The 23,192-nt window shown below is 34.1% G+C and overlaps 3 protein-coding genes across 5 annotated transcripts; 2 read left to right on the top strand and 1 right to left on the bottom strand.

Annotated features, from left to right (window-relative positions):
• Window positions 1-1,502: 1,502 nt before the first annotated feature.
• On the bottom strand, window positions 1,503-4,245 carry LOC129896755 (mitogen-activated protein kinase kinase kinase 20-like). Its single transcript, XM_055972717.1, has one exon. It carries the CDS (start codon window positions 3,876-3,878, stop codon window positions 2,613-2,615), a length of 1,266 nt encoding a protein of 421 aa, XP_055828692.1. The 5' UTR covers window positions 3,879-4,245; the 3' UTR covers window positions 1,503-2,612.
• A 5,491-nt stretch (window positions 4,246-9,736) lies between these two features.
• Window positions 9,737-13,810, top strand: LOC129893877 (uncharacterized). Of its 2 annotated transcripts, none has more exons than XM_055969299.1 (8): window positions 9,737-10,041; window positions 10,141-10,206; window positions 10,312-10,354; window positions 10,441-10,495; window positions 11,029-11,077; window positions 11,403-11,470; window positions 11,557-11,665; window positions 13,395-13,810. In XM_055969299.1, the coding sequence occupies exons 1-8, from the start codon at window positions 9,853-9,855 to the stop codon at window positions 13,506-13,508; spliced, it is 693 nt and encodes a 230-aa protein (XP_055825274.1). In that variant the 5' UTR covers window positions 9,737-9,852; the 3' UTR covers window positions 13,509-13,810. The 2 variants fall into 2 exon arrangements, with proteins under 2 accessions (XP_055825274.1, XP_055825275.1); XM_055969300.1 differs by having other exon boundaries at window positions 13,320-13,810.
• A 724-nt stretch (window positions 13,811-14,534) lies between these two features.
• On the top strand, window positions 14,535-23,076 carry LOC129893876 (uncharacterized). Of its 2 annotated transcripts, none has more exons than XM_055969298.1 (8): window positions 14,535-14,977; window positions 15,930-16,022; window positions 16,119-17,396; window positions 20,130-20,345; window positions 20,787-20,861; window positions 20,976-21,035; window positions 21,183-21,422; window positions 22,542-23,076. In XM_055969298.1, exons 1-8 carry the CDS (start codon window positions 14,737-14,739, stop codon window positions 22,760-22,762), a joined length of 2,424 nt encoding a protein of 807 aa, XP_055825273.1. In that variant the 5' UTR covers window positions 14,535-14,736; the 3' UTR covers window positions 22,763-23,076. The 2 variants fall into 2 exon arrangements, with proteins under 2 accessions (XP_055825273.1, XP_055825272.1); XM_055969297.1 differs by having other exon boundaries at window positions 14,547-14,977; window positions 22,539-23,076.
• Window positions 23,077-23,192: the final 116 nt, after the last annotated feature.

Genomic DNA, 23,192 nt, shown 5'->3' with positions numbered 1-23,192 from the left:
GGGGAAATAGCTTGGAAACAATGTTCAACGACTGTTTTATCCCAGTCAAGTGTCTTTTGAAAATAGTCTTTCTACCTTTATAAGGGATACATCATTCTTTTCAGACTTCACTTGTGAGATTGGACTTAAATATGTTATTGTTGTTGGTCCTAACTATTGTCGAAATTTCTTATCTAATATTAGTTAAGACTTATCTTAATAGCAAGTTATGATTATTCGTTAGAACTTTTGGTCCAATCCTAACGAATCGCCACAATTCTTTTTTAGGATTTGTGGTTGAAATACTGATTAACATCATAATATGCGTAGAAAATCACCAATACGCTTTTACTTTAAAATTGGTCTAAATCAACTCTGAATGGCTTTACATTTGATATATAATTTAGTAGCCATCCCAACAATTTTGAATAGAAATCGACCCATTTTGTCTTCTTTAAAAAAAATCAAAAAAATCTACAAGTCCTACCTTTTTCTCTGATAAAACCAATCCAAATTATTAAGGATAGATAATATACTCTTTATGGAACATTACCCACCCAACAAATTGTCCATGTCAATTAAACCAGACTAAGGTGTTATATATATTTTATTCTTATGTATGATTGATTACAATATTTTAGAAATAAAGTATTTTAAAAAAATTGTGAAGTAAACATATAAATAAGGGCGGTGTCAATGGGTTTTGAATTCACTATCAAACTTATACCCTGTTTTATTTTATTAAATTATAATTAGATAGTTATACATATTTAATAAAATTGCTATTTATAGCTCGTATAAATATTGTACCTCCTCCCCTAAACTATAGATATTATGTGGTTATAATTTATAAATTATCTCATCAAAAGCAAAATAAAAAGTGAAAGTTAATCATTTCTAAATAAGAAGTAAATCATTCTTTTCAAATCAAACTAAAAAGAATAATGTCAAACTAAAAAAAAGTGTAGTATTATAAATTGGGAGTAATTAAGAGGAAAAGAATAATGAATTTCTTTATACAAGATTGGAAATCTTATGTCATACGTAAAGTGGTAAAGCAGTGATTTAAAGCTGCAAGCAATTATAGGAGAAAAAATAGAATATCCTCAACAATGGCGTGATCATCTTTCTCCCTTCATTACTTTGCTTTTTGGTTGTCACAAGCAAGCAAAACGTTATATCAAAGAAATGAGCAATGAGAAATTATTTAAAGATATATGTTTTTAATTTTATAACGTTATGGGTTCAACTCCATCTTGTGTATTTATTTTTGTTTTGTTTTTCCTCTTAAGATTTAAATCATAAATCATAAATCATAAATAATTAAATTACTATGTTAATCTGTTCTTGGAAATTGAGTTGGATACAAAATTGATAACTAGGTAAAACAAATCAAAGTTTGTAGCCGCTTTGTACGACCATGGACTCCATATTGACTAGTACATGTGTTGTCTTTTTCCCTCTTTCTTGGAATCCAGCTATTTTCATTCATTAATAGTAGTAAAGTAATGTAGTTAGCCATCTTTAAGTCAATCTAGATTCATTCTAATACCGAGTTGAACTGACAAGAAAACTGGCCTACACTTTTTAAATCATTGTTTTATCAATCGCCAGTGACTAAAACATGAAAAAATAAGGATTTACATGAATAATGTAGAAAAGAATTTGACAACTCTGTTTTGAATATGAAACAAACATCAACTGGCAATGCCTGCACTTTCTTCACTCAAATGTTAATATATACCATACCTTAAAAGTGATGTTATATCTTTTCATCAGCATTGACTTCATAAACCGCTCTTCATTTTCAGGCTTCCAAGCAACTTCAGCTATACATCCTCTTTTTCCGACCTGAAATCTCACATTCCCAAGTAAGAATGGAAGTATGAATTTGACGTACCAATTAGCCAAAAAAAATATAAAACAAAAGATCCGATCCAGAAATGAATACACTCAAAAGTTTAACTAAAACTTGACATGGTAAGAGGATTTACTTACTGACCTCAGATAGGCAGGAATAGGGAAGTGAGTGTAAAGAAAAATTCACTTTTATTCCTTGATCAGAAGACAGTGATGAAGAAGACAACAGTTGTTTCAAGATTTCCAACATCCTAACAATACTATTGAAGTCACATGGTAAGTTAAGTCATGTTCCAATGACGAACAGAGCTGACATGTTTCCTGCTTCTTGTTAAATACATCATATACCGACCAATCTAGAAAGCTTAGTTTATTAAAAAATAATCCTTGACTGATTAAGCTAAGAGATAAATTCTTATGCATACACAAATCCTCTAATTCAGAAATGTAAGGGCAGTCTAGCTTAACACTGCAAAAAGGTTTAATAGATCATCCAACTTCAAAAACATCTATCCAAAGTGGTGAAAGTTCAACCTGTTCCAAAAGAATGAAAGAAACATGGAGCAACAAACACAAATGTAGACAGTTAGGATTCCGCAACAGCAAAATGTAAAGGTAAAGCCTTGGAAGCAACACATTAAAAAGAATAACAGATCTTATCATTTAATCTCAACCAATTTGAACTGCATACAGACTATGTCGCTACATCTAGTAACGAATCAACGAATATAATGTATAATTCAATGCTTAAATCCCCATCCTGCCAACTATTGCTAGACTCCTGCGGGAATGGTAATACTTAATGGACATTTCGGCGAATTGTTTGATGGACTCCCAGAAGGGACCTCAACTGATGGATCAATTATATGATCAGAACCACCATCAATAGTGGAGCTTATAACAGTTATACTTTTTTCTACTTTAAATATCCCTTCTTCATCAAAATAAGATGTCATTCCATCCTCATAATCTCCCTCAGACCAGTAACCAAGGGAATCATCTTCAGAGGCACCGCTCCAATCTTCTGAATAATAGGCGAATTCATCATCACTTTCAGTAACCAAGAGAATAGAATCAACTACATTTATATCCTCAACCTCCAGTGGTTGTTCAACTCCTTCATCATCAGTTAATCCGTCAACAAATGAATGATTCAGCAGCATCTCGGCAGTCCATCTATACCTAGGGTTCCTAACGAAACAACCCTTCAAGAAATCTTTTGCCTCCTTCGATAAGTTTCCAGGAATTTTAGGCAATTCGTGTCCTCCCCCGATCTTCCTAAGGACATCCTCGGCATCCATATCATCTTCCCTATCCCATGGAGGTTTTCCAGTTAACATCTCAAGCACAATACACCCTAAAGCCCAAATATCAGCAGGACACTCTTGCACATTATCCGCAACAGCTTCAGGTGACAAATACATGGGAGTACCCCTCCAGTAAGGCTCCAACCTCCTCTTCTTGCTCTGATTTTCTCTCTTAGCTAACCCTAAATCACCAATCTTAACCTTAAATTCAGTACTCCCCTCACTAGAATTCGGCACAAGCAATACATTATCAGGCTTCATATCGCAATGAACATAACCAATCGTATGAATACAAAGCAACCCTCTAAGCATAGATCTCGTATGATTCCTTACCTCAAATTCAGTCAATCCTGAATTCTTAATCCTCTCAGCTAGGGTTCCACCAGAGCCATACTCCAACAACAAATTGTAAATCATAGCTCCATTCTGACCCGTAGTAGTCTCGTCCCCGAAACATCGAATTATGTAAGGACAACCCTTGATATTGTTGTGAACTTCTCTTTCCTTCTGAATTGAACCCGAAACAGAGACCTCAGCAGATTTAACAGCCATAACTGATGGAAAGTAGCTGCAATTCAATTTTGGGTTCTTCAAAGTAGCCAAATAAACACACCCAAAACTTCCTTTACCTACCATTGCTCCTCTGTACCATGCAACCCCATCACCAAATTCATTCTTCACACTCTTTATCATCTTTCCTTCAACTTCTTCACCTACTTTCTTTATCTCCATCTCTTCCTCCACCTGTAAAATTAAACTTCAGAATCCAAGCAAAAAAAAGGATAATAAATGAAGATATTATGAGAATTTTGGGAGTGATTAAGATCAAGGCAATCTCAAAAGGAAGAAAATCCAACTTATAAGTTGGATTTTAGTGCGTATTACACAATATACAGGCAAATGGGTAAAGAAAATTAGGGTTTACAGAACAAGTTTGGGTTTCTTTGCAATATGGAATTTAGGTTAGTTTTTTTTTTAATTTTATTTTATACATATATATAATAGGAACACAAGTAGTGCTAGTAAGAGCCGCGTTTCTTTGAAAGAGAGGAAACACAACATGGCAAAAATGCTGCTAACTGGAATAACGGTCATGTGGTCTTTTAACAACGTATGATAAACTTGTAACATTTTTTTGTTTCAGTTTTAACTGTTAGAAGTGTATGAGAATGCAGTACTACTAAATAGGGTAGTTTATTATTCCGTATTCAATGCAGTATAGTTGGAAATGAATGGTGAATATATACATTTCACAGATAGGAAATAATGGCAGTATATATATGGCACCATTATTTGTCACATGCACTACTTTAGGCAAAAACTAAAAATGGTTGTAACTTGTGAGCCTGTTGCATGTGTTGTTTTTTCCCTCTCTCAATTTATTATTTTTTTAGTATATTTCAATATGTGTGTGTGCTTTTTTTGCGACTTTTTAATTTCAGATTTTTTAAATAACATATTTAAAATCATAAGATTGAAATAAATTTTGATACATTCTACGTGTCTCTTTAGTTTTAACATCACAATATTCAAAAAAATTATTTAATTTCTTAAATTTCATATCAAATCAAGATAAAGCTAACAAATTAAAATAAGAAAATATTAATTTGTGTATACTGATATTTTTTTTGTCATCTCCGTAAACCACAAAGTCCTCAACTATTTCAACGATGCGTGATTCATGTCTACTACTAAAAAATTAGAACCGTCAATAAAGGCTAGGTCTATTGATCCCGGCTCGTAAAGTTTCAAAGTTTGTAAAACTAATTCGGATTGATTGAATCGGCCTATAGTGACAACTCTAAAAAAAAATGAATGCACAAGGGAAAAAAGAATTATTTAAGTTTTAAATTGTTTCTTGTACTAAATCAAAACTAAAGTAAATACTTATTGGTATATAGTGATTACACCAAATCACGTTTATTTATCAAGCTTATGTATTTTATTGGGAGAAAAATATATATTAATTAACCGTTATTAAATAACAACCATTTATTATCAAATATATATTATACATTTATTGATATGGTATAAATATCGAACACAAATAATTTTTTACCTTAAAATTAGCATTCACTTCTATTTCAAAATCACATAACTTAATTTTAGAAATATTTTGTGATTATTTGCGTTATTTGCACTTTGCCATATATAATTCATCTAAGCCCCCATAAAATTCACGTTTGTAGGTTGGTAACTGTTTCTTTTACCTTTCTTTTCTAGAGTATAAATTTCTCTTTCCACTTAAAAATGCAATTCCGTTGTGTTAATTGTAAGTTCAACAAGTGAGAGACAAAATTTTAACTTAATAGTTATAGTTAGTCTTATTACATCAACAAACATTTTCTACAATACGTAGTACAAGAGTGAGTTAAATACATGTAGCATAACATTAAGTTCCAAATGACTATCAATCACACTTAATGCGATGGTCCACCAATTTTTACAAGAATTAAGAATAATTTAGTATGATGGTGTGATGTTAAACAACATTGCTCATTGACTTACTATATTACTTTTCAAGTGCTAATAAAGTATGTTTTGCCTAATTAGCGACAACAGAAAATCATTAGTACATTTAGATCAGGTCATAGCAATTAGTTGTCTAGGCCTTATTTATTTTTATTAAAATTAAAATGTCTTAATGAATGCACATATGAATATTAAATAAGATACATATAATTAGTTGAATTATAATATACATCTAAATATTAAAATATTATATTAAGATTTGAATACTAAATAATTAAGATTGTTTGTTTTTCAACATTTAAATATATAAATATTTATCTTTTTTAAGAAATTAATAAATATAAAATTCAACAAAACATTAAATTAATTTAATACTATAGTAATAAAAAAAAAAACTTATATAGCGATTGACTGGTTGTGATAATCATAAATGGTGACTAGTAGTGGTTATGACTTATTATTGTAGTGATTGATAGCGATGATGGTTGTGGGTTAATGATAGCTAATAATGGTGTGTATGGATAACAACGACGGTAGTTGATAATAGTGTGTGAAGGCGATAGTGACATTATTCCAAATAATTTTGATATTCTACACTATCTAGAATTAATTTACTTAGCTTAACTTTTTTGCCTAAATGAAACGAGTTGTCAAACGAGTTTCAACGAAGCGATAAAAACAGTAAATTAAGAAAACAATATTTTACGTGACAACACAAGGCTAAAAAAGGTATTAAAATCACAACCTGTATCACTACGGGATTTCCTTTCAACTTCGCTAAATTCAATGAACCTTGCAACAATAGATTGCAAATCTATGTAACCTAAGGAATTGTAAATTAAATTCCTAAACTCTACACAAATCTCCTGAGGTATATGTTCTCAAGTCTTCGAATTGGCCTCAACTTGAGACTGAAATCCTACTTTAGTTTATAACTTTACTAAACTAAGGTTACATCATTACTCAAATACAAAGAAAAACTCCTTGAACATAAACTCTATAATAAGACTTGGGTTCTTTAGAGTATTTCTTCAATATCCAACATCACAATGAAAAGTCAATATGGCAATTGTCTTATCCTCCATAAGTGTGTAATTGTTCTAAAAGACTTCCGTCTCTATGTAAGTTTAACTCTCTAGGAGTTCTGCTTTGCTGACAGCTTCTCTTCAATATCAAATTCTTCTTGACTTGAAATTCTACTTCAAGAAATACTCGTTCTTCCATCCGCCTTCTTGCTTCATTGGTGTTGTAGTCAGCCTACAATCAGTTCATTCATCCTTTACTTGTGACGATGTACCTTTAAATCATGCTAACTGACATGTTTCATCTTTCTTTGGAGTACATTTCTTAGATAGTCATTCATGTTTGAGAATTTGCCCTATAATATTACTTTTGTTTTTTTTTAGGACCACAATATCACCCAACTATTTCTATTTTCCTCAAAATATATTCCTCCCTTCTAATGGGATGCCATGTCACATTACTTTATTTTTTAAACGAAAATTCTTTCAACAATACAATAAAAACTTGTTTAATGTCAATATAAGCAACTCCTTTTAGGTATTCAATTCAAGCATTTACTCCATTCTTGAATTTTATAAAAGTTAATCAAATTTTAAAATAAAATTAACTAATATTTATTGTTTATTTGTCAATATTTTTAAAAATTAATCATTAAATAATATAAGTAAATAGACTAATTAGTCACATACTAATTTACTAACAAATTATATAAAATGATAATTCGTTCCGAAATTGAACTATAGGACCCATCTTGTAAGAGTTCTAATATATAGTATTTATTTAAAAGAGTCCTATTTTTATATATTCTTTCAACAATATCAATCTGCTCTAAATTGAATATAAAGATAAACTTTTTAAATTAACATAAAAATTGAATTTAAAATAAAACAAAACAAATAAAATATCTGAATTTCAAATCATTATATTTGTCCTTATGGACTTTTATAAAATCCATGCATTGCTCGAGTACGAAAATGCATAGATTAATCAAGAATTAAATTTGTATGTTCATGCTTATATTTTATAATAATTTATTTATCACTCCTTTCATTTTAATTTATTTGTTCTATTATTTTGGAAAAAAAATTAAGAAAAATAAAAAAAATTGGATCTTGTGATTTTAAATCAAACATATGCCAAATATACTAAAATATCTTTTAATTTTGTGTCTTAAACATGTCAGGTAAGAAATTAAAATTTAAAAGTTGATAAAAAAAGCATATTTTTTTTCATATAGAGTAAAAAAATTTAGGACAAATAAATTAAAACAAATGAAGTATTTGATTTTTGTCCAAAATAAAATAATCAAAGCAAAGATTTGCCTTGATAATAGTTCAATGGAGTACACTGTAAAACTAAAAGTGTAGTTTATCATAACTATATGTATATATATTTTGATATCATAATAAAAAAGTTGTAAATTTAATGTACTCAAATAAATATGATAATTATTTTTTATAATTATTTGTCCTAAATTTTTATACTCTATACGGAAAAAAAAAATCTGCTGCACCGGGCTGCCCTTTTTTAATTTTAATTTTAAAATTTGATTATCTTTTATAAAATTCAAGAATGGGATAGACATTAAACCTATTGTTAAATTAAAATAAAATAGAATAATATGATACGACATCTCATTAGAAGAAGGGAAAATTATATTTTGAGAAAAATAAAAATAGTTGAGCGATATTGTGATTCTAAAAAAATAAAAATGATATTAGAGAACAAATTTCCAAACTTGGGTGACTATCTAAAAATTTACTCTCTTTCTTTGTATCAATATCAAAACTGCATAAAGCCTATACTTAATTCCTAAACTTATGGACCTTGTAGCAGCCAATTATATTTGCATTAATTTTTATTACTCCATTTAACATTACTTAATCCTGCTAATAATACTTCTCCAGTCCCCCCCCCCCCCCCCCCTCCCCCCACTTAATAGGAGTGTAAATAATAAATTTTTGAGTAAAAATAAATAAATAATCAAGATCGAAAAATTGAAGTAACAAAGTGTAATATTTGATTTCAAAATGTAATGCGTGTTGCAATCTCTATGATAATCTTCTGATTCTTCAAATAATATGGAATATGTTGAACTTGAATTTGATTTAGAGTCAAGAACTTGAATAGCTTGATCTTGAATCTTTGTCTTCGAATTGAGATTTAAATTATTCGTCACGAACACTTGTATGGATATGACGAATAATTAATATGAACAAGTAACTTGATCTTGAACTTCTTGATATTTTCCTTTGTTCTTGATCTTGAACTTCTTGATATTTTCCTTCGTTCTTGATCTTGAACTTGAACTTGAATTTGATTACTTGAACTTTGTAGCTTTGTAGAGAATTTGCGGCCTTTGATCCACGAACTCTCTTCTTGCTTCTTCTTCTTTTCAAAACTCATCTCTTGAGAATAATGAGGACCCATATTTATAGTTGTAGTGGTATGCCTGTGTGATTTGATTGGTCGATTTGAACTGACCAATCAGATTCCTTTGTTGAAGAGCTTTAATTCGGTTGGTCAGAACATGTTACATATACACGTGCATTATTCTAGTGACTCATCTAATTTGATTTGAATTGCCACATAACTTTGACATGTGACATTATTTTAGTGGCTTATTTAATTTAACTTGGATTGCCACCTAAATTTGGCACATGACATGATTCTAGTGGCTTATTTATTTGACTTGAATTGCCAAATAACTTTGACATGTGACATAATTTTAGTTGCTCATTTATTTGACTTGAATTTTCATGAACTATTTTCTTGAATTTAATATAATTCGAATTAATTTACGAATTTAAATTCAATAAAATTTTAATGCTTACCAGGAGTACTCCTTAATTATTCATACTTGGTGCTTCTTTACACTACTTAGTGCTAGGTTTTATTCAACTAAATAATAATCAATCATATCTTCTTCTTACTTAATGCTACTTTTTCCTATAAATTCAAAGCCCCTATTTTTATTTTTTTTAATATTATCCTCATTTCATTTAATTAGTTCTTAATATAATTTGTCACATAGGAGGATATATATTGAGTGAAAAGAAAAAAAGTGTGACATGTACACGGTCCTTTCGGTTAAATCTCTCTTGAGACTTTGGCCCGTATGGCGTATGCTTAGGCCCAAATAACTCTCCTCATTTTAATTTCATTTCAAGGAGTGAAGAACAGAATAGTTTCTGGGTTGCTTGCAGAATCGATGAACAAGAAGATGAAGAAGAATAATGATCAAAAAGGTGGAAATGCGATATTGAACGTATCACCATTGAAAGCTCTTGCTCTTCATGTAATATGTGGACTAGGGTTAGCTTTAGCTTTCTGGGTACCTAATCACACCTACTCTCGAGATCTCATCACGCATCCATCTCAAACACTTCGTCTGATTTCGGTATAAATTTCGCAATCCGAAACATTTATAAGCATATTCTGCTCTTCGTTCTCAGTTATTTGTATTCTTACATGTTGATTCGAATTTAGTTTTTCTCAGGTGTTCCTGGCTCCACTCGTGATTCTCCTGTACAGTCACCTTCGCCACGATACGAGCCAATGCTCTGTAATCCTAAACCTTTTCTCCACTTCTTTATATTTGAATTTACTTTTTTAAAATTTACATACTTTGTTAACTGTAATTGATTCGATTTCTTTTGTGGTTTCACAGTATGTCAAAGCTGTAGGCCGAGGCTTGCTAGCGCTTCCTGCCGGTAAGTAGAGTCTGTTATTGGAACTATATAATCTGTCTAAGATTCATCTAGTATTATTCATGTATTATCTTATATAATGTTTGTAGGAGCCGTAGTAAATGCGCTCGGAGCTACTATATTAGGAGCACCTGTTGTCTATGAGTATGTAATCCTATACATTTGTCTCTATTCTTTTATAATGGCACTGAAACATGAAGCCATAGTTGAGGTTGGATGGAGAACAGAGCTGATCTATCATACAACATATATTATGACAATGTTATTGCATGATCATCAGAGGCAGATGCAGAGTGTGAGTTATGGGTAGCTTTAGCTCAGACCATGTATATGTGTTAAGAAATTCACTTAATAAGCGTAAATAATTGATTTCAAACCCAGTAACAAATAAGTTGTCATAGAATCCCGAACTCGATCCCATAAATTTCAAATCTTGGGTCTGCCTCTGATGATCATCAGACATGTTTAGGGCACTCTATGTTTCACAAAAATGCCAGAGATTAGTTTGAGTTCTTGTCTCAGATAAAGTAGGAGTCGTTTTGTGCTATCCTATCGAACCTCAACTGGGACTATGTTAATGCAAAATATAATGGTTCTCTTTTACTTTCTCTTTATTTATAGCTTCTGAAATGCAGTAGTTCTTATCCTAACTAGTCTTTGATCTGGTCTTATCACAGGTATTTCCCCAAGACCCTTAGTTGGTCTCTTCTGATGTCACTACTCACTGTAAGTGTTAACAGCTAGTACTTGCTATTTACTGCATGAAAATATTTCTCTGGCTTATAAGCTATTAAGAAGATTACAGAAAATCTGGTCAATGTATTTAAGAAAAGGAAAAGAAAATTCAGCAGGGAAATCCTGGGAATTATTGCCTTCAGAAAGCTGACGAAATGACAAGACACTTTGACCACTTAGGCCAAACATTAATGTGATATACCATTGGGTATTTTGTTCTTGCTCCTTTTTTCTCCTATGTTGGTTTAGCTGGGTTTTTTTTTAAGAAAAAAATCTCTTTCGGGATACGTAAATTAATGAAATGTTCGTTTGGCAGTTTGTACCAGCGGCGTGTGTTTTTGGCTCATCATGGACTGATTGGCACCGAATATTTGCTAGAACAAAGTAATTTCCATTTCCTCATCCATTTGCATTTGATATTTATATGTTAGAGCTATCCTAGAGCTTATTTAGTATGTGTGTTCTGGCAGGGCAAATGAGTCCACAGACTATATGATCTGTCTACCTGCTCACGGAGCTGTTATTGGAGCATGGTTTGGTGCTTGGCCAATGCCACTTGATTGGGAAAGCCCGTGGCAGGTATGTTACCTGATTGTCAAGGACTCGAGGTTCACAATATGGAGATTGAAGTGCATTTCATGGTGCAGATTATTTGAATTTCAGATGCATTAATTGCATTCACTACAGCTTCAGTATTCCACGATACAATATTTTGATAGTCTTGCAGTAGAAAGACATAAAAGTTACTCCGCATGACCTTGTTTATATTACCCTTAAAATAAATTCGTCTCCGGATTGTTTTTTCAGAAAAGTAGAGCCACCTCAATGAACCTTGCTCACCTTAATGAACCTTGTACAATAATAGTAGGATCCCAGTTCTGCTAGAAGGAAAAGCATCTGATAGTCATTCCTAATTTTCTGCCATGGTGATTTTGGTTAGAAAGAAATAGAGTTTTTCGGTGAGTGGATATTAACAGAGATCAAACGAACTTTGAAGCTCATTTTTTGCACCCCATCCTTCTAGCGGCTTGATTTGAGAATTTGCTTGATAGCATGAAGGTTCTATGAAGTTGTTTATCCTGTTCTTGTGTCATTTTTTTTGCGCTTCCTTGTAGATGGTTTCCACCTCATCAGTGCCCAGATTAGTATCACTCTGAACTCTCCCTTTTGGAATTCACACACATCTGCTGGAAACCTGTTTGTGTTGCTCTGGACATTTTCGAAGTGAAACATATTTTTGAATGGGAGGTGTTGAGAATCTGCTAGATGATTTCTTTTTTAAATAGTAATAGTTCATTTACCATAATGAAGTATCATATCCTGCTATACCAGTATGAATGCAAAAGATAAAGTGATCTAAAGGAGAGAAGAAAAAAGGTTGGTGCTATTTGGCTCCTTTTTGTCAGGGTAAGATCAGATTGCATTGCTATCTGTAAAATTCTTTGCTTGAGTAAGGGCACCACTTCTTAAGTCTGCTTTGTTAACAAGATCTTCATGTTCCACGTTGAGATTAAAAGTGAAATAAAACAACTTGTGTTATATCCTGATTCAAGGAGTTCCCAAGACATCCCACCCAAATTCATCTATTTTGCAGTCACGTTGTTTCACCTTTGGTGTTATGCCCTCATATTATTTGTTTGTTACTTGAGCATATACGTCCATTAGAGGTATGAAATTTGATTTTTTTTTCTTGCTTGAGGTATGCTTGTGTAAATTAAAATAAAAGCTAATAAATTATTATGTGACAACATGAGTGCATGCATCTTCCATCGTTATGTCCTTTATGTTTTTCCTCGCTGAAAAATTGCATCAACTCTTACATCAGTTACGTGTCAGATGAATGGAATTATAGTAGTTAAGGTGAAAAATGAAAGAGGGAGAGGCAGTTGTATACCCGAAGTGTTTCACACATTTGCTTATATCAAGTTGCATCTTAGTTCTTGTTACTCTTGGTGCTTTTCTATTACTATCTTAGATGTACCTGCTGATAGCTGGTGCAGCTGCACTTATTAAATATATATATTTCTTGTGTAATCCTTTTGGTGGATTAATTTGCATTTACTACCAATTAAAAGGCCACAATTACCATAGCAACTCACTGGTTCCATTGATGCTTTGATTGCTAATTTCTTCATATGCATTTTCATTTCTTAGGTTTTAGAAGTGGAGTGTAAGATCCTTTCATATTTTGGTTATGCTCTTCGTGGAATGATCACGTTTTCCTATTTTGCAGACCTCTGCACGGGGTTGGGAAATGTTTTTGCAAGTGATTTATTCTCATTCACGGGCAATTGGTATTTGCATGTAGGAATGGCCTATTTGTGTGACTTATGGAGCTATAACTGGTTACCTCGTGGGGCTTGTGGCATCTTTGGGCTGCATTTTCTTCCGTAACCATCACCAGCATCTAAAAGAAGAGTAGTGTCTGGCTTCTGAGAATTAGAAGGCTCATGATACTACAATAATAGTCTTGGGACGAAATTAGGACCTTTATTATTCAGCTGCATAGTAATATGATATCCAATTTTGATATCTCCCTAAATTCGTACCTTTTTTTTTTATAAAGAGTATAGTTCATTTTTTTAGGAGTAATTTCTTTGGCAAATTGTGAAAAGACGTTCAATAGGAGATAATAAAGTTTCTACAGAAGAATAATTTTTGCAATATTTTAAAAAAATTCTGTCCGTTAACTTTAATATTATTGATTTGTAAATTCAACACTTATTTTATGCTTTGTGAATATTCCTTTTCCTTTGGAAAGTTTGATTTTACTATATCCATGCTTAATATTTGTCGTATTGTTGCAATCTCTACGTGGAATTTCAGAATTGGGACCTAATTTTTGTGGGGTCTTCAAATTATTCGTAACCCTTTTCCGTGTGTTGAGGAGGAACATGTCTCTCACTGATAGTTTTATATCAAATCGAGGAATTGTTTAGATTTCTAGCTATTCTCTCTTTTATTTTCTGTTTGAAACGAATTTATTTCTTTGCCTATTAGTCTTAACTTAAACAGCTTCTTTGAAATCTCTGTGTAAATTAAAAAAAGGCAAGATGTTATGTGTACTTTTTTGAGTTTTGACAATACACTCAACCCCCATTTTCCTTGGCTGCGAAGACTTGACAACAGACGTCGTAGGGATAGACACGAGGGTGGTGACATCTTACTGCTGAGTGCTGACAATACATTATAACATTGTAATGTTGTCCTCTTCTTTAATTTCACTTGTGCGGTGCAATGTGATAAATTAATTTCTTACTTCTCAAGTGGGGTCATCACCAAAGACTTAAATTAAATGTCTTCCCCTTTCTCTTTTGGATTTTCTCTCTTCGTTCCCTTACAATTTACTTCTTTTTTTCTCCCATTTAAAATTGCAATCACAAAAGTTAATAACACTACCCAACTTTAATTTGAGGCCCTTCTGCTACAATGAGTCAAAACGGTTCACTTATTTTAATTTTAATTTAGCTGACTTGTCCGTTTCTCTAGCCAGGGTGCGTTCTAAGTACGCCATATTATATTCCAATTTTCTTCAATTCCAAAATCACCCTCATTATTTATCTCAAAAAGACGAAAAAGCCCAGATTATCAAGCGACGCGATTGGTGGAATACAACAATTAGAGACTCATACGGTCACACCGAATCAACAATGCCACGTCATCTGAGTAGTTCAAGTCCACGTGTCATAGATAAAAAAGAAACAGATGGCCCCACACCGAACCCTTTAAAAACTCTTTATAGAGCCTCCATAAGCGCCAAAACACACACACACACACACACATATATTACAACACCCTACCACCACCACCACTCTCTCCCTCTAAAACCTCTTTCTCTCTCTAAATTTTTTCACTTTTGCAAAATTTCCCGATCAGATTTTTCGATCACCGGTAAGAATTCTTCTGAACCCACGGGAGAGTTCGTACAGATTTCAATCTTTATACATTAATTTGAATCTTTTCTTGTTGATATAACTGTTATGTTCTTGAATATATCTTTTGTTTTAATTTTTGATTTTGAAAAAAAATAATAAAAATGGGTTCGGTTGGGTGTGTAATTAATGTGGTGGGAATACTTTTCTTTGTGATCATCTTTGATGATATAGACATAGTAGTACTGTTTGGATTGTTAAAACTTTTCCGTTATTGGATTCTTGTAATAATCACAAAGGAGGAATTTATGGTGGGCATCGGTTTTCCTCCATTTTCTAGGTTTTCCGCGAAATGGCATCTAGGGTTCATAACGCACAAGAGCAGGGAATAGAGACGATTGTGTCTTGTGCTTACTCGGTAGAAATTTTTCTGTTGTGTCGGTTTGATTTCATTGTTTTTTTGTTTGTTTATTTGGGCCTAGTGGGATCACATTAAGTGTAGTCTACTGTTCTAAGTAGTTAACCTTTAGTTTTTCATGATCGGTTGGAACTATAGGAAAGGAGATTTAATTGGCCTTGGCAAATGAAAATGACTCAAATAATTTGGCACTCTTTATTCTCAGCCTGTTCTTCTTGTTTTATTGTTGTGCCAGTCTGGTGAAAATGTGATTGTTCGAAATTGTTTAGAATTGTGATGTTCGTTTTCTATCTAAAGTATTATGTTCTTTGATACCTTTTCAAGCTGGAACTCCCCCCACCCCAAAAGTTTGCTTAACTGTCTCATCTCTAGAATAGATTAATTAGATTTCGTTTTGTTCTATGTGCAATTACAACATCAGCTCCAGTCATGAAGAGACTGGAGGAGGATTTTAAGTATAATTTCATTATGCTTTTCTTTCTCTTTGTCATCTCCTCTAGTTTATAAAGTAGATATCTTTATGTGAAGCTTAATTTTTGATTTAATTGATCAGGTTCAAGATTTTCAATGGGATGTGACAAAACAGAGAACCTGCCAGACCCCCCAAGTGTTGATGAGGGAAAGAAGAGACCGGAGGAGGATATAAGTATAATTATTATGCTTTTCTTTCTCTTTGTCATCTCCTTTAGTTTATGAAGTAGATATCTTTATGTTAAGCTTAATTTTTGATTTAATTGATCAGATTCAAGATTGTCAATGGGATGTGACAAAACAGAGAACCTGCCAGACCCAAGTGTTGATGATCTCTCCCTCAGTGTCAGTCAAAGTGGAGCTGCTGATTATAATGGTGCTATCCAAGGTGGGTTCGGTTCAGGGGCTAATGTCACATCCTTCCCTTTTGTATCTCTGCCTGCGGTCCGTCCTCTTCCAGGAAATGTTCATGAGATTGAGGTGGTCGATTTGATAAATCCCAATACCTTACATCATCACCATCTTCAACTGAATTTGATGAATGTCAGAAATATTTCACCCAGCTTTTCCAGTCCATCAGAAATGCCATATTGCATGGAAAATAGTGCAGAGATAAACCATTCAAATATGAATAACAAAACACCGACCTCGGATAGTCTCATGAATCAAGGTGTCTTGTCCAAGGGAATCCAGAATTCTGGGGCCAGCATAAATTTTATGCCTATGCAAAGCAGTGGAGCTGGATTTTTTGAGAAGTCTGAGGAAGTAACAGGTATTAGTCAAAATAGCTTCCAGGCAAGTGGAAGTCCTTTTGGCATAGGGTATAACGTGCAGAATGCTATAAGTATTGGCGGAATAGGAATTCATAATGATGCCAACATCAATCATGGTCCTTTCTCTTCACGAAGGAACATTGATGGTAGTTTTCTGACCCTTGGAATGGGAAGTAATATAGAGGATAGAACAAACCTTAGATTCAGCAGCAAAGAGGTCAGTGGCAAAGAGGTCAGCAGCAGACTGGAGGAAGCTGTTTTACCACAAAGTAACAATTCTCTCATTTTACAAATGAGAAGAAATCTCCCAAGTTTAACTCATGGTGCTCCTGGTGGTATTACAAATTTCCAGCGTGATAGTGGTGGTTTCCCAAATTCAGCTTGGAATTCGGGTGTGCTTGCTCCTGACTCTAGAATCAGTGCACCTCCATTTATGTATGCAACACCAGATGAGAGACTCAACTTAGGTAACACCAGAAGTTTAGGTGCTGTTGGTAGAGCTGATCTAAGACTCTCTGAACCTGATCCTCTCATGTACGCCCGAGGTGGTTTGCCGCCTCCTCTGTTGCCATTTAGCAGCAATTCAACTTTACCCCCTCATCTTGGATTTGGTAGAATGGCAGCAGCTCCTGGATCTGATCAGCCGTTTAGGGTAGCAGCTCAATCAACTATTAATCAGCAGAACAACCAGTACACAAACATTTTGAGGAATCAATCTTCCATGGGACCTGCTATTCTCAGTCATGGCGGCGACAGAGTGAGGCAAGACCATTTAGGTGTGTGTATGAATTTCTATTTCTGTTTGGTTATTTATCCATTTTGTACTTTACTACTAGCTTAGCTGACATTTGCTTATGATTGGATTTCTTGATCTTGTTTTAGTAGAAAATGACCATTATTGAAGACAATGACCTTTTCTTTCAAAAAGGTGACTTTTGATTTGAGGCAAGGGGTTTTAGTGTATGTGCATGACAACTGAAGTAACTTTTTGTCAAAAATGAGAACTGATTGATTGTGCTTACTGTATCAGAATTCCAATAATATTCCTGTCTAACAAGCTCAGTTTGTTGTTTTTCTTGCCATATGTGTTCTGACTCGGCAGCTTCCAGGACAGTCCTGGTAAATGTTTTAGACCCTTAAACAAACAAACATGACTGTGGAAAGTCTGTTAACCTCATTTTAAAGAATGTTTGCAAATAAAATTGACTTGACCGATAGAATTTAGCTTCTTTGAATGTGAAAAGTCTTGTCTTGCAACAGAAGTTATAATTCTTTTAAGTTGCATTTTCAGACATATTGATAAAGAGGGAATATCTTAGTGATGCAGTGTGAACAAAAGGATCTAGTGGGATTTCTAGGAACGAGGGCATATTTCAAGTCGTATCAGTGTGTGGATTGTGTTATGCATAGGTTGTTTGCTCCATGAACTTACCTTTCACTTTGGCAAATCATTCTTCTATCACACAACACTCCATTAATACTTTTCCATTTCAATCATTTTAATTGTAGGAGTAACGTCTTCATCAGCTAGCATTTTGTGTGTCTATTTTGATTGGACAGGAAGATTTAAGTGTGTAGAAACATACCAAAAATACCTTTTGAATCTTGTAGTCTTAAATATGTCACGCCATTCCTATTAGGAAATGTCATTATTTTTTTTATTGAAACAGACTAAAATACCTTTTGAATCTTGTAGTCTTAAATATTTCACACCATTCCTATTAGGAAGTGTCATTATGCCTAAAATGGAATGTTGGAATATGGAACTTGCTACATATAACTTTTTTTAAAAGCAGACTAAAATGAAAGTAAAACACATAGATTGAAACAAAGGTTGTGGTATTAGCTTCTATTGAAAAGTAAAACACATAGATTGAAACAAAGGTGGTGGTATTAGCTTCAAAATAGTGGTATTAGCTTCTTTTGAAGCTCAACCTGTTGAAAAGAGCAAATAGTGAATTGGTCATCAACTTTCCCTTAACCATTTTCCTAGCTATTACTGAGGTTATACCTATGAAAGATTGAGAGATGATTTCTTACCTTCTTCGTGTCGAAGAAATCTTCAAAGGAACCAATTACACGACATCAGTGAGAATTTTTGAGGTTATTAGGTTGGATCGGTTGTCAACCTATGGAGGCACCCTTTGTTACTATTGGACAAATTTCTCCTTTTAGTTTTCTTCTTGTTCTTTGCCATAACGCCCATTCTGGGACGAGTTGGAAGAGGAATTCCTAATTCTTACACGGATGGGACTGATCGCACCTGATAAGTGAGAAATTCTGACACCAATCATTTACGAGCGAGTCCTATGAAAGTTTGAGAGATGATTTCTTACCACATTCACGTCGAAAAAGTCTTCAATGGAATCGATTACACGACATCAATGAGATTTTTTGAGATTATACCTATGGAAGATTGAGAGATGATTTCTTACCAGTTTCGTGTCGAAGAAGTCTTCAATGGAATCGATTACACGACATCAATGAGATTTTTTGAGGTTATACCTATGGAAGATTGAGAGATGATTTCTTACCAGTTTCGTGTCGAAGAAGTCTTCAATGGAATTGATTACACAACATCAATGAGATTTTTTGATGTCCAAAGTGAAATCGACCCAACACCTGCGGGATTTTGGTCATGGCACAATTGTTACATGGTAGAAGCCTCAGTTTTGCACAGAGACTAGATTGCTCTTGAAGATCCGATGCTTCATTGTCTGGGCGCAGATTTCCCCTTTTACTTCTTCTTTAGATTGTTTCTAGATTTGTCTTTGTATTTCCTTTTTCTTTTTATTTTCTTTTTGTTTTGTTTCTTAATCCGAGTGGGTTTGGGCTTAGCCAGATTGGGCTTTGTAAGATTTTTTGAGGTTATTAGGTTGGTAGAAGCCTCAGTTTTGCACAGTGATTGGATTGCTCTTGAAGATATGATGTTTCATTGTCTGAGGGTGGGTTTGGGCTTAGCAAGATTGGGCTTTGTGAACTTTGTTGTTGTTTTGGAATAAATGGTGGCCTTTGCTACGTATTTATTTATTTTTTTTTAAAAAAAACCTTGCAACCAAAAAAAAAAAAGAGGCGGTGGTCAACTTTTTCTATGGAAGGGGGGGGGGGGGGTTGACAAAGTTATAATTTTGTACTCTATTTCTCGGTTGTATTTTTAGTTGACAGAGGTACTGCCTTTTGGAGAGTTAAGTATATGAGTTGTTAAAATGGTCGATCTGATGTGTTGACAAATTATAGGCCTCTAAGATCATAAACTTGGTTCTGCCAAAACATGACTCTATAGGCAATTTTTTCATGAATTGGGTGAGAGGATGTGAGCTATCAACATGCGAGTTTGATTAGGCATTCTTCTTTTTCATTTCACGGTTACATGCACTGCTATTTTGAGTTTCTCTTATATACTTTTACTCTTGTCCTCATGGATCCTATAAATTGCGTCTTAGTATACTTCAGCTGCTGGTTGTTGACTTACTGCGGTGCCTAACTCTGCTACAATCTAATTTCTTCAGGTCAGCAATCTTTTGTTAATGTTCTGCATCCTTGGGGGAATAACCTATATCCTGAAGGAATGGGAGCTCAAATTCCGGGATGGATTGGCATCCAACCTGCCCCTGTCAATCAATTTCCCAAGAGGCTAGGTGTCCAGCTTAATGATGGGGCTATTTCTCAAGCAACTCGAGAGGGTGTTCTTCCTGGGACGGTTGGCATCCAGCAAACTAGAGGGGGTAAATCATGTCGGAACTATTTTGGCATGTATATGTATTTTCAATAAAGAGGGTGTCGCATCATTTTTAAAAATGAGTTCATAGGATGAAAAAGAAGCCAGAATAATAGTTAACCTTAAAAAATGGAAACAAGAACCAAGAAATATATTAAGCTTCCATGAAATCTTTAGTTAGGCACTGTAAAGTGAAGTGTAAGAAGTGGAAGATAAGAAATGGAAGATGATAATTAGAACGGGTGTAGGTATTCCGTGTGGATTCTTCAGAATACACTAAAAAAGGATGCACCCATTCCAGATACTTCCACTATCCCATACTGGATACGTACTCTTAAACGAATTCATTTAACTCATAAATTAGCACATTACGGAGCTTGAGTTCACATTGTACTCTTTATGTGGTGCTTTTCTCATTATTTGTTTGTTCTTTGGTGATCATTTGTAGGTAACTCATATCAGTCTCAAGATCATGGACCTAAAATGCACCCCACTGAACTTCTTCTTCCCCCTTTTGCAATGGGTATCTACCAACTTTATTCATATATCTGATAAATGATCCAGTTTGCTTTTCTATGTATTTAAAGTAATCTGACCTCTACGTAACATCTGAAGAGATTGTTCTTATGTTATCTAGGTCGGCCTCAAGGTGGTTCATCAGCCGAGTTTAATGTTAGTGGACTCCCGTATCATGCTGGTATGCCACAAAACTCAATCTAAGGAACTCTCTAGTGTTGCTATTTCAATGACAATATCTATCTTTTGCATCTTTGGTGATGTGCACATTTAGAACCAAAATGTGTTGATTCCTGATTTATGCTCTCATTACATTTGCTACACCAAGGTCAAGGCGTTCCAATTTCAAAGGTTGATGTGGCCCCTCAGGGTTCATATATTGATGCTCCCACTTCCCTTAAAAGAAGAAGACCAAGTAGAGCCCCTCCAACTGCTCCGACATGTCAGCGAAGGAGAACATTGACTCGACATAGTAATCAACAGCTGATAGCACATCAGAGGCCGATCACTATTGCTCCAGTTCCTGCATCTTCTCCTTCTCTCCCTTCTCTCCGTGCAAAGTTGCAAGGTATCTCAAGCTATCTCACATGCTTCTATTTTCTGTATTTTTTGTAATGTAGTTTGTAAGTCTTTGATCTACAAGATACTGTTTCTGGTGCTTTCTTCACCACGGATATGTATACAACTTGATGGTTTGTTGGCATTTCCATGAGTTCATCGGTGAGTGCCAGTGTTTTTGCCTCCCTACTCTGACTTGATAACTCACTAGCTGCGTTATTTATGTCAGAATACCGTGTCACTGTTGTGTGTCTATTCTTGTGGCATCTGTATCTCAACAAATTACATGTTTTGACACCATAGACGTGACTAGAGCCAAAAATTTGCTTCACCCCCTCTGCCCCATCCCCCGCCTCCAAACAACTAATGGATGTTTAAATATTTTCCGTTTTTTTAAACAATTCTCAGGATATCTAAACAACTTCCTGATTTTTTGACTAAACAACCTGAAATTGTTCTCAAGCCATTTAAATAATTCTTAGCTGTTTGGGACGGACTGCATAATCCCCTCTAGTGTTGCAAATCTTTTTTCACAAATCTTCAGAATGAGAGAAGAGAGGGAACCCAAAATTAGATAACTTTGACCTAGTCAACCATACTTTATTCAAAACTCGCAACTCTCAAGAGGTCTTTTGCCCCATTCTTCTCATGTGGCTAGGACCTAAGTTACATGGACAGCCAGGTGCAGGTATACAGTACAATACATATTTATATGTTGGATTTGTCATCTATATTATAGGTTCGGAATATGGATTACAAGTACTGAGTTACACTTACAAATGTATATCTTTTAATTTGAGTTAAGAAGTCATTACATCATAACAAGTGCAAAGTTTTCTTGGTACTTTATGTGAATATATATGAACACATTATGTAGCACAAAAACCCCCAAAGAAGGTGACACCAAAAATCAAAGCTGGAACAAGAGCCCCCTACAACTGGAGGGAACTTAAGAACAGCATAATATCAGTAACTCAGAAAGGCATCACACCAAGTCATAAGAGTGTGAATATATCTATATTTTGTTTGTATTTCTGTGTGAAGATAGTTATAACGTACTCATTTTACTGCTAAATATTACTATTGAAATAGCATTGTGTAATAATGTAGTGTTGGAATTTTTCAGCAGGATTGGAGGAACCAGTTCAACCCGTTGGAGAGAAGTGCATGTTATGCAAGAGGAATGTGATGTTCAATCCTGAAGGCCCTTTTTCTCGTCCTGCTATACCGCCAGCCGTTGCTGTTCTTCCCTGTGGGCATGTATTTCATGACCACTGCCTGCAGAAAATCACACCACAAGACCAGTCAAACAATCCTCCTTGCATACCTTGCGCTATAGGTGAAACATAGTGTGATGGTTTTCCCCAATTGTTTTGGAAGGGAGGGGGCATAAATTTTGTAATTTTGGCACATTGCAAACGAGAATGGAAGGGCTCCCAACCTTTTTTTTGTAAAGGATTAAGGTATAGTTCGTGGAACTGTACATATAGGAGGTGGGGTGACAATAGGAGACCCCCCATGGGTAGAGATTATGTAAAGTTACATAGAAACTCAGCAACTTAACCCCGGTGAATGAGAGAAGTATTAAACTGGAACTTACAAGTTAGAAATTATGTATTAAACAATGACTGATTCTATAATAGGGCAGAGATTTTTTCAAAGCATATTGGCATGTCTCTTATCTCTTCTTTCTCGTCTTTTGGTTAATTATGAGGTGATTGATCTTGCACCTTTTCAGGCTGTTAACTCGTTCGAGTTTCAGTGTTAGAAGTAGAAATCA

The sequence above is a fragment of the Solanum dulcamara genome, chromosome 7 (genome assembly GCF_947179165.1).
Source record: "Solanum dulcamara chromosome 7, daSolDulc1.2, whole genome shotgun sequence".
NCBI classification, from domain to species: Eukaryota; Viridiplantae; Streptophyta; class Magnoliopsida; order Solanales; family Solanaceae; genus Solanum; species Solanum dulcamara.
Note: the sequence above shows the minus strand (reverse complement) of the source record. Positions and strands in the feature narration are given on the sequence as shown.